The sequence below is a fragment of the Excalfactoria chinensis genome, chromosome 10 (genome assembly GCF_039878825.1).
Source record: "Excalfactoria chinensis isolate bCotChi1 chromosome 10, bCotChi1.hap2, whole genome shotgun sequence".
Lineage (NCBI taxonomy): Eukaryota > Metazoa > Chordata > Aves > Galliformes > Phasianidae > Excalfactoria > Excalfactoria chinensis.
This window is the reverse complement of record NC_092834.1, coordinates 2,092,704-2,104,767: the sequence shown is the minus strand read 5'-3', so window position 1 is coordinate 2,104,767 and position 12,064 is coordinate 2,092,704. Positions and strand designations below refer to the sequence as shown.

At 43.1% G+C, this 12,064-nt stretch overlaps 1 protein-coding gene across 5 annotated transcripts in view; it reads right to left on the bottom strand.

Annotated features, from left to right (window-relative positions):
• Positions 1-12,064, bottom strand: part of MEGF11 (multiple EGF like domains 11) — a 243,397-nt gene that overhangs the window by 23,836 nt on the left and 207,497 nt on the right. For all 5 annotated transcript variants that reach the window (XR_011904850.1, XM_072345518.1, XM_072345519.1 and 2 more), the window contains exons 15-19: positions 11,056-11,202; positions 8,340-8,474; positions 5,015-5,143; positions 2,612-2,740; positions 1,773-1,901 (exon numbers count right to left, since the gene is read on the bottom strand). Coding sequence is in view for 4 of the 5 variants with exons in the window: in XM_072345518.1 (XP_072201619.1) it covers positions 1,773-1,901; positions 2,612-2,740; positions 5,015-5,143; positions 8,340-8,474; positions 11,056-11,202 (669 nt within the window). In the remaining variant the exon portion in view is untranslated. The remainder of the gene's footprint in view (positions 1-1,772; positions 1,902-2,611; positions 2,741-5,014; positions 5,144-8,339; positions 8,475-11,055; positions 11,203-12,064) is intronic.

Genomic DNA, 12,064 nt, shown 5'->3' with positions numbered 1-12,064 from the left:
TTGAAAAGCCCTGATATATATGACAGGTGTATGGAATTTAACAGGGCATGATCTCAGAAGCTGCAGAAGACATCTTGGAAGAGCATAGCATGCGCACATTCCTTTCCTGGGGAGACTGCAAACAGAAGTTTTAATGTACCTTCATATGAACACAGCAGACTTTTACCAAACAAATCCTGCATGCTTTCATATTGACCCCCAGTAGTGATAGGAGACTAATATCACTTTGGAGATGGACTTACAGAACCGAGCATCTGAGCCATTCGATTTGCTCTGTTTCTGCACTAGGATTCCTAACACAGAAGGAATTTCTATCCAAGACAAAATGAGTGAATGTCCAACTGGGAAATGTATTCATACAATTACTATTACAATACATTACAATAACTTTGGCATTTCATCCGTAGTGTGGTGCAACTGCCCATCCAGTGGGACTCTGAGAAGGAAGGAGTCTTAGTACAGAGATATTATACTCAACACTTACTACTTTTAAACAGTAGAAAAGCAAAAAAGTGAACGCATTTGTAGTTTGGATAGAAAATAAAACCTCAGGCCTGGTAGAGTGGTCAAATTAGAAATGCTGTTTCTTGCATAAAACCTTCTGCTGTGATTCAGTTCTACTCCTAAACTTCATACTTTCCTATTTATTCATGGTTAAAGGTGCACACGCATTCAGTCAGCTGGCTGCTCACAGAATTACAGCGGTGCCGTCCGTAATCCCAACAAGCATGCAGATTTGATCCTGAGACACACACTTGGATGAATGTTAAGTACGTGCAAATGGAAAAGATGTTCATGAATTGAGTTATACGTCCTAATGCGCTCATAAAGATCTGTGTAGTAAGCTGCAGGGAAGCTCTGAGGTAGGCCTTTGACTTGCAAAGCTAGCAGGAATGTTTAATTGCATTACCTACTGCCAAGAAAAAAAAAAAAAAAGAAGAAAAAAATATATCTGTGGAATTAATGCCATGGTAAGGTGAGATAGATTTCACCCTGTATTTAGAATCCAAGTAAGTGCGTGAGAATTTTCTTTTGATTTACTATACTGGACAAACAAGTAATTTTTCAACTGCAGTATATACAGTTTCCACGGCCCTAAATCTCTGTCCTTAAAAGAAGCCATTTGGCACAGTGTGCTAAATATGCCAGCAAGACGCTGACAACAATTACAGTAAGATATGCGAGTACCCTTGCAAGGTAATTGAAGTTCATTGTTAAACACTTGCTCAATATTCAAGCTAACTGCAATCCTTCCAAAAATGACAAGCAGCTTTTGTTTCCTTGATCTGTTTTCAATGCACAGATGAATCTTTATTTGACCCACATCTATAGTGTAACAACTTTGTCAGGAAACCTCAACATTCCTTGGAAGTCAGAGAGTGTAATGGCTCTTTTTGAACTCTTCCTTCATGCCTGGGGAAACCCGATGCTGTTGCTCTCAGTGTTAGTAAGGCATGATGCAGTTTGGGGTTCCTATCGATAAGGCACAAGTGAAGTGGATTGGGAAGGCTGCCTCCACTCACTGCTGGCTGTGAGACAGGCTTTGATCTCACCTAACTTCATGCTGGGAAAGGAAAGGCCCAGTCTGCAGTGGATTCGCCATACTTTACTGCCCTAAAAGACCAGCTGGCTTTCCAGAGATGCCTTCTTTTCCCTGCAGATGACGCATGGTGCCAGGGGCTGGAGGCTGACAGACCCACAGCCCATTTTTGCAAAGGATTCTGATCTCCCCCCCACAAGAAATGGGAAAATGAAGTCATGCTGCTACTTACTTTGCTCACACTGTTTGCCTGTGAATCCCGTCCTGCATGTGCACTGCCCAGTGACGTGGTCACAGTCTGCTCCGTTCTGACACTGACAGACGTTGGCACAGTTTTTTCCATAGAAAGCAGCTGGGCAACCTTTCAGGAAGAAGAGTAAGGAAAGATGAAGAAATGAGCTGAAACACAAACTGGAATGTGTTAACAGCACGAAATAAATGAGCCTATAAATCTATGGATTTTCAGCCTCTGTATATCTAATAACGTGTATTTGATGATCTAAATGCAGAGCTACCATGGCAGCCAATTTTCTTGCAGTAGCATTTCCCCTACAGAACTGCCTTTTAAGCACTTAAGAAGAATAAAAACTTCATGCATCCAAACACACTACATTTTCAGGGAGTGAAATAAGAGAACTGGACAGAAACTCTCTAAGAGGCCAGAGATCAGCTGGTTACTTGCAAATGGAAGAGCCCTCTCAGAAGATTCACCAGAATGTGATCTCCACTTTCGTGCAGAGCTGATAGTTTTGTGCTGGTGAGATGAGAAATCTCAGACATTTTCCTAAAGCAGACAATGCATTCCTGGGCTTCACGAAACAGGGAAAAGGACCGTACAGATTCTGACAACAAATCGATAACCTAAATGGTAGGACTCTCATATTTTTAGCATGCCAAGGGCATAAAAAGCCTCGAGAAGCTTCAGGACATTTTCCTTGGAGTGACAGGAAGTCATCCACAAACATGAAGCAGGTGGTACAGCAGCAAGAGTGCAATACTTGGAAGAGACACGAGGTAGCAGCACACACTTTGACAGACTCCTTGACAAAATAGCACATCTGAAAGGCTTACGCTGTGTGCAGTAGAGCCCAGTCCAACCATGAGTACATCTGCATTCTCCATCGTAAGGGCTGCACATTGCTCCGTTGTGGCAGTTGCATGAATGAAAGCAATCCGTGCCCCAAAAACCTGGGGGGCAAGCTAAGAAAATAAGAAACATTTATCAGCAGTGATATGGCTTTAGTGCTGCAGGGGAACAACGGTACGGAGAGCCTGCAGGACAGCAGCAAAGGCAGAACGTCGCATCGTGGTACTTGGCACTGCTGCAGCTATTCCCTCACCACGACCGGTTCTCCCATGCCAACGACTGCTCTGCAAACCCAGATTGCAAAGCTACAATCTCACCCATGCTGCCAAACTCCACATTTCTTCTCTGTGTAGGTCTGCTCTGTGAGCACCGAGCGCCCCCGCAATGGGGCTGAGTGCTCCAGCAGCGCTCCCTGCCTCACTGGCGCTATTTCTGCAGACAGTTCAGGCAGGGTTTTAAGATATGGAGGTAATTTAATTTTCTTTTTGATATTCAGAAATTCTTGCATAATAAAGCGCAGCCATTCGTGGTTTACTTCTGCTATGCAATCAACTGCTAAAATTACCACATTCATTTGAAGCGCGGAGCACTGCTCGAATTATGTAAAAATGTAAGGAAAACTTCTTTCAGTACAAATTCCCATCCGCAAAATCAGATTGCTTTTGTTGATGGGGCCAATATTAAATTAAAACCTCCAGGTCTGTTATATATTTCTACAAGTACAATATTAATACATTTTCAAAAGTTATTGTAAAGCCTCCCTCCAAAACTGAATGCAGTAAGTTACAGTCATTAGTGCCAGACTGAAAGACCCAAAATGATGATAACCCTTCAATATAACAACTCTATTTTTGCTTTAAAAAGCACTTTCCATTGCTTCCTATTAAAGGCATGAATTAATAAGGCATGGTTCCCAGGAAACCTGAAAGTAGAGAAACGGTGCCTATTTCCACGCATGCCATTGGCTGCCATTCTATCGATAAATGCAAGTTTCTGGCATATGACACACACAACCAAAGCCAGAATGAATAGCAAAAAAAAAAAAACCTGCCGTGACGTAAATCAAACAAAAGGTCGCTGAACTCACACAATGTACAGCTGAACGGGATTTGGCCTGAAGTGTTCGTGCTATAAGCAACCAGAAATACTTTTGAAAAGGCTTTGTAAGTTAGAGCCGTGGGGTCTGTGTGTGTCTCCAGAACCGGCTCCGGAGCCAGAGCTAAAATTGTCCCTTTTGTGGCTCCATCTCTTGGTCATCCCAGGTTAGCTGCTGCGAGGGAGGATCACTGACAGCTCAGCGCCAGGCTCCGGAGCTGCGGGCCAGGACCCCAGGAACCGGGTGTGAGGCCAGCTCTGCGTCAGGAGGTTTACCCTTTCTTTGCAGGAAGGTAACTGAGAAAGGAGCCAGGCTCCTGCTCTGCCAGCCCAGAACACCAAGCAGCCATCCCCACGTCCTCCTGTCTCTAAACAGGCAGTTGTTGCTACTCAACTGGCCTGCCTCCCTCAGGGAGAAACTCATCCTTTCTCAAGGTTAACAGAAACTAACAGTCATTTCCCAATTACATGGCTAAACATAATGAGGAATCTGTGCAGCTGTCTTCTTTTTTCACCCCCCCCCCCCCTTTTTTTTCTTTTTCTCTTGAGTGACAGCAATATTCTGCTTGTGGGAGACACACAATAAAAGTAAAATTACAGCCGTCTGTTTTTATCCAGTTCCTACTTTATCACTTGAAGTTTAATATATTTTATTCTGGAATGCTGTCTAATATGCTGGTTGTATCCTGAATATGAAGTAACATTTCTGAATGATAAGATATTGCTTCCCTCTGTGATCTATCTTCAATTAAGGGATGCTCTCCGGAAACGACACTTTGGGATCAACAAATGCCAATCTTCCACCTGGGCAACTTTTGAGAAGAAAACCCTCCATCCCACCAAGCCCACATTGACTTCTACAATTAAGCCACATTTAATGGTAACATTTCAGCTGCCTGATTTCTCAGTTCTGTGGGCTTGATACATGAAAACATCTACCAGTTAATAATTCCTAATCTAATTAATAACTGAAAGAAAATGATATCAAAAAAATAAATAAAAGGGAATCCAGCTAAAAATTAAAAGGGAGCTTTCTTTTCTGATAAGAGCTTGTGACCTCTCTTTCCTGTAACAGAAGCCAGTTACTGCCTCTGCAAATTCCAACTGCATAAACTAATTCAAGCCAAAGCTAACTTAGATTAATTAAAAGAAATAAGCTATAAAGAGAGTAAGGCACTGGCTGCTGTAGTACTTCAGGGATTTCCCTAGAAACTGCCTTTAACTTTCTGAAAACACTAAACAGGAAAACATGTTATTTCAGAGCAGAGATGGAGAATTAACACTTTGCTTACACTGAGAGCAGTCCTTCCCTATCCAGCCTGGAAAACACTGGCACGATCCATCGATGGGATTGCACGTCCCGTTCTCGGTGCACTGGCAGAGCTCAGCACAGTTCTTCCCATATTTTCCACTGGGACACACTGGAAATACAGAACAGTTTAATGAAGGCTTCATAATGAATATTAGGAAGTCACAGGATTTAACAGTTAGCAATTAGAGAGAAAAGTAATTATGACATTTTTATTTCCTGAAGACAAGAGGGCAAATCTTTTTATGGATATAAGGAAAAGGCAGAAAAGAGCATTCACAACCACCGCGTTTGCTTATTGCCCAGGCACAAAAGCAATGTGATAAAGTCATCCTGCAATCCATTTGCCTGCTGGAAAATGAATCTAATGCAGTTAGAAGATTATCGTTATTGAAGGACATTGAAAGGAGCAGGTACTGGGAGAGGAGGAGGAGAAGAAAGCTGTCGGTCCCTGTAGCTAATTGCTGAAGTTGGAAGAAAAGAAACTCTGCTTTTCTTGCACAAACATCATGTAGCAGCCCACGCATGGGGACATAAAACTCACAGGCAGGTGTATCTTCAGCCGCCCACCAAATCATTGGAAATCTTTACCATTAAAGCTGATGGAAAGCCCTGCTCAGTAATGAATGAAATGTTTAATTTCAGCACTCTTATTGGCTGCGTTCCCTGACAAAAACTGGCGCATTTTCAAAGCAAGATAAAATGCACGGCCCACCTCTGCAAAGAGTGTAGCAAATGGAACTGGACTTCCATCCCTACAAGCAGCAGCGATGTCAAAAAAGTGATTAAGGCACTCCCTGAATTATGCAACCAGCTTACCACTGCAGCCCCTCTCTCTTGCTCATATGCAGTCTCTGCAGGTGACCTCAATCTACCCTGATTGCAAATCAGCTGCAGATTGAAATCCTGAGCTGTGATTCATTTGTTTTTATACAACAGGCCATCATCTTCTACTCTTACTATGGCAGCAACCTAGGAGTGGTGCAGAAAACAACAGTGCATGGTCTAGCTGCAGACCTATCTGTAGGAATGGATAAAGCTGGCTTTTGAATGATGTGCTAAACAGAATAGTTCTCTGCCTGAAAAGAGATAAAACTAAACACAATACAAAGACACAATGAAAAGAACAATACACGGACACAAAGAGAAAGAAAGAAAGAAAAGGCCTCATATCACAGAAAGAGCAGAGACTAAAAAGATCTGTCAGGTTTTCATATGTGCTACACAATTATTCACTTGCAGTGCTCTACACAGAGCAGTTCAATACAATATTTTTATTGCATCTTTAAGATGGAGATAGATAACATCACTTATAGGAAGCCTGGATTTTTTTATACGTATGAAAAATAGCTCTCAAAAGACTTACTTAAAATAGGAGCTGATTTACACTGCAGTGCAGAATGCTAATGAATCAGGGAGAGATTTGTGATCCAAACACTGATGCTGACAAAGGCAACAGGTCACACTTGATAAAGAAATGCTTCAGACTGGCACAGCGAGAGCCAGCAGAGGGGTTCCTACCACGTGAGCACCTCTTGTCCTAGCAAAATAGTGTGAAGCCCGCCAGGGTGGCAACACAGAGGGATTACAAAGCCTATCCTGCCCCAGTGGCTGCTCTCATTAGGTTAAGTAACTGGGCTGTGGACTGACACGGTGACTCCCTTGTAAAGTTGTGAGACACAAATACAAGCACTTCTCAAAACGCTTCACACATTTTAGACTAAGCTGCAGAGTAAGGACTAATACTGCCTTCCTCAGGACCAATCTGATTGTACGACACAGTCAGAGATGTTAATTAGCAATAAAAGCTCTGAAGTGGGACTCTGCAATTCCCCGTAGGATGTCAGCTGTGTTCTAGCAGCGATAGCGTCGTTATCAATCCATCTTGCTACATGATTGGGAAATATATTCATAAAACAGCTGCTTAGTTGTGTGCTGCTTTGAATCCATAGTACAACCACGTTACCCCGTGCAATTTCAGAGGTTACAAAGCTCCTTGCATGCACGTGCTGCTGCTGTTGCTGCTGCTGGAGTCACATCCCTGCTGCCAGGAAAGAGACAGCACAAGGGGATGGAAATTCAGAAGTGAAATCTTTGTTTCGCGTTTTTCTAATGGAAAACATTAATTAGCATTTTTCTTTCGACAAAATAAAGTTACATGCTAATTCATTATGACAAACTGCAACACAAATTGATTTTAATTAGGACATGAATATTTTAAAATTAATTTGCCGGGTAGATCAACATTTCAAAGTAAAACCAGAAGTGCTGAACATCTGAGCAAAAATAAAATAGAATTTTCTTAAGAGGATAATTAGCCCTGCTTACGCTTTGAAATCTGGTTAACGTTTCATATAAAATGGACAAATTCACTGAAATATGTTCATTTTAATAAATTAATTGGTATAATGTTTAGTTGACTGCGCGGCACAGGGAAAAGAAAACATGGTTACATTTAATCTGTTTAATGACTTTGCCTAAGTACTGCCTGCAACTTCTAACTTCCTGAAAAGCAGGTCATTAGAAAGTGTCAGTTCAATTTTTACAGGGATGGTGACTTCACAAGGGCTGCGGCCATTAAGAATTATCTCTTTTAAATCTGCAGGCAGAAAATACCCCCAGAGGTATGCAGCAACTCAGGCTCTGCGGAACACTGTAAGGGTTTTGGAAGCGGTTTTAGGATAAGACTGAAAATGGAGCTTTTGGGTAGAAGTGGACCAACTTCTAGAGGTAAAGCAAAGAGTGCAGTGATGGACACAGGGAGAACAGAGGGCTCTTAACCTGGGAACATGAGCTCTTTTCCACTGCCCCTTGATAACATTTCTGTCTCTTTGCTCCCATGTTTGGGTGTGTGTGATTTCAGCTGTTCCCACAGTCATGCTCTGGGTGTTGTTTATAAGACCAGGGCATTAACTCGGTCTTTGGGTTGGTGTACCTGAGTTGGTCAAGGAACAGAGCTCCTGCTGAAAGAGCACGTGAAAGTGTCATCAACATTTAGGATATGACTGGCTTAGCAGAAAGGAAAATGAAACCTCTGGATGGCTGATGTATTTACAGCAGGTGTCTCATTCCATATTCATCTCAACACGGAGCGGCAGACCTGTTTTATTTATGAAAGCAGGATCACATCAGATTTACAAAAGGGTGACTAAGTACCTATTTGCATTTTGCCTCTGAAATAAAGAATTTCTTGTGATCCGAACTGCTGAAACAAGGGAAAAAAGGCAGATGCATTGTGATCAGTCTTGCTGCAAAGTCACAGACACGGAGGCTTGAGAAAGGCGGGTGTGGGGTCCCAGGCTCCATACCTTGGTTGCAGAGCGCACCGAAGAATCCTGGCAGGCAGTCACAGTGCCCGGACACATGGTGACAGGGACCGCTGCTGTGCACGCACTGAGGGCACGGCTGGCTGCAGTGGTGTCCATAGAAGCCAGGGGGGCAAACTGAAGACAAAACAAAACAGGCTGTCTCAGGTTTTCGGAAGGTTTCTCAGTGCTGAGAGCTTTAGCATTCTCTCTGTTTCGATCTCATGTGAATAACATTTCTTCATTTCTAAAAACACAAAGTTCCACGAACAGCATAAATTAGGAAGCCTGTTGGATTATTTCATGTTGAGTCTCCCTGGCCATCTCCAGCTAAAGATGTTCAGAATATGCAGCACTATAAGATGTCTGATGCCCCATATCCCATCGGTAGCCATGGTTAATACCAGAAAACATCTTCCAAAGCTTTAATGATAGGCAGGAAGAGAAACACCGACACATACACAAAGCACAGAAATCCACCTTACCATTTCCTTAGGTAATTACGCTAAGAATCAAAGGAGTATTGGGAAAATCTCAATATTCTTTCTTCTAAGTAACTATGTCAAAAGTTGATTGCTCATTTCTAAACGTATTAGGTGCAAGACCTGTGCTCGTGTAGGACATTCAGTTTATACATGCCATTGCAGGAGCATCTGTCAGTGATGAACAGAATCTAAAATGGTAATTATGGGAACAGCATACAAGAGCACCTAATTTGCATCAGTAATCACACTGGTTAACTGAGCAAACTTGTCATGAGCTATGCTTAGAACTTGGATTGAAGTTATTGTAGAAGCTGTCCGTAAGATACAGCACCAAGACTGGGGCCCAACGTCTCCTACAAGCGCATACTGTTCCATGCAGCACATGCAGACTGAAAAAACCAGCCACTGTCCAAACATTCACTGCTACAGATAAGCACAAAAACCTCCATGAAGTTTCATTAACAGTAAGAATGACTTCTTATATTTTTTACTCCTGTGATTCTCTATCATGTAGTTCTGTCTCAGTGGCTACTGAATCACGTCTGCTCTATTTTTTCAGTGAATGAGAATTCCCCCCTTGGTCTGTATGCTCACAGCGGGTGCCAGGTTCGTACACCGCTGCACATTTCCAGCTGGAGCTCAGCTGACAGGTTTGTTGATGATGAACTTGCTATAAAACAACCTGGATCATTCCTGGAGACGTTTCTGCAGGCCTAAGACCGATAAACCATCCCGGTGTCTCCTGCAATGCTGACTGCACAGACAGAACTACCCAGAGGGGTACTGTGCTTCAGTGCTGCCATGTACTAAATTCTGCTTCTAAATCACTTTCCAAGAGGGAAACAGGAATGATTCTGAAAGCAAACTTAGCAGAGATGCAGGCAGTCTTGGGGTTGAATCCCACAGAAAAGCTGGGGAGCAGGCTGAATTCCCCAGCTGTGTGTCCACAGAGGGGCATTTCAGCTACACGGAGAGCACAAGCATCCAGAGAAGCCCTCTGCATCCAGAGAAGCCCTCTGCTGTCACCCCAGAGGGATGGAGAATTTCTTCCCATTAAGTTTTCAGCAAATGTCTTTAGGGAGCAGCTTGATTATGGGAGTTTCAAGCTGGGGATGTGGTTTGCCTCTTGTAGCCTGTATGCCATGAGCTGATAAAACTAAGCAGGCTTTTTTTCATCTCAGAAAGGCCAGAAACTATTAACTTCTGGACGTTTTGCACTCTTAGGGTTTCAAATTTGTAAAACAATTTCTTCCCCAATTCCCAGAAGCTCTGAGCACCACATTTCAGCCTTAGAGAGAGGTTTTACAGCTATATAGACATGCTGAAGCACCTGGAAATTGGGGTTTATAATGGAAATGCTTATAGGCTATTAACTACAGCAGTGCTAGAGGTCATTGTTATAATGGCTTTAAATAAAAACTGTCAGCTACAAATTATTTTTAGAGATGAGTGTGTGCTAGTGTCAAGTGTAAGCGGTGAAATCAGGAGGGATATGTGAAGTGGGCATGGAGCATATCTTACGGGAAGAACAAGGGCTGATGGAAAAAGGGAGAGAGACCCATTTCTTGTTTACGTAGGAAGAAGGTTGCATCAGTGAACACAGGTCCCTCGGGGGCAAATACAGCTTTCCAGGTAAAGTAAATGAGAGGATTTTTATCTCCTTGACACATTTTAATATGTAGCAGCAGAGCATCAGACGAGAGATATTTCTGGCTGCCGTGATTCTTTTTCTGGCATGCAAGAAAACGTCGCCTTGTTATTTTGATAGCCAACACTCATCTACTTGTCATTATGTGATGGGCTGTAGCTGACTCTGCTTAGCAGGTATCCTACAGCTTCTTGTGACATATCCAGAAGCTTGATTCTACCCACATCTTGCCAAGTTAGTCATGAAAAGTTGTCGCTCCTTTCTGAAGGACGTGGCTTAGTGGGCAAGGTGATGGTGGCGATGGGCTGGACTGGCTGATCTTACTGATATTTTCCAACCTTAATGAGTCTACAATTCTATGGTTCTGTGACTCTTTTAGGTCTCCTGTGTCCTCTAGGTACTGTGGAAGGGCACAAGAAACAGAAGGCAACACTCTACCCAGCAGAGCCTTGTCTTCTTGGCCAAAAAGCCTTTTTGGGGCTAAGTCATCAGCTCACGCCACTCAGAAACTCACGGCTTTCTCTCATGCTATAGATAACATTTCTACCTGCTTTGCTTCTGCCAACACATCCATGGGAAATCTTACTTCTTTGGCACAGGGGTCCTCTGTAGCCAGGCGCACAGTCACAGGTGCCATCCTCTGGAGAGCAGGATCCCCCATTCTCACAGCTGCAGGAGATGGAGCAGTTCGGTCCCCAGCGGCCCTGGGTGCACATATTGTCACAGTGGATGCCTAGAGAACACAATGGCACTCATCAGGTTTCACACAGCTTGCTCTGCTTAAAGAAACATTTGGGTGTGTTGACACCTCACCGTACATCACAGAGCAAACAAGGGAGCCTGGAAAAGAAACCGCTATTCTTTTATCTGCTACAGAAAGTAAAAAGTAAGAAAATGCCAAAGAGGTGAGTTCTGTAGGTGTCAGTGAGCTCCTGTGCAATCCTTAGCATCGTTTAAGGAAGCTCTGCATGTTGTCTGAGAGATGAAGGTCAGGAACTGCTTTAAAGTCACAAAGAATCTCAAATAATTGGCCTGGAAATATGCAGTTGATTGAAATCTGATTATTTAACTGTTGTGAACTGGAAGACTGGGAAGAAAAATTCAAGGTTCTGGGGAAAAAAAAAGAAAAAAAAGCAAAAAGTCTAGTATTTGGTTTCTTGAACATGTGCAAATTCAGTTCGGTGCTGCACATTGCTCACTTCCTGGCTCACGGCACAGTGCTCAGGGTTATTATGCACTTACTCCACATCCACCCAGAGCTCTCTGAGTTCTGTGTTAATGAACCGAGCTCTGATCTTGCAAGCGGCCATATGTGCCATAGACTGATCATCTGCATGTTAAATGGAGACTGAGACCTGCCAATCTAGCTCCCAGTGACTCCCAGGGTTGTTGTTTGATATTTATCATCATGAAAAGCAAAGCTTGGAAACACTGAAGGAAGCAAACAGCCAGAAAGCTTAACATAAGGCTCTTGGCATCGTTTCAGCTGATTTTGTTTAAACTGGTGACTTTTAAAAACAGCCCTGTGCCATGGCTTGTCACATGGATGTAAGCTCAGGATCTGATCCAGAGCACTGCCACTTGTTCAAGAGACT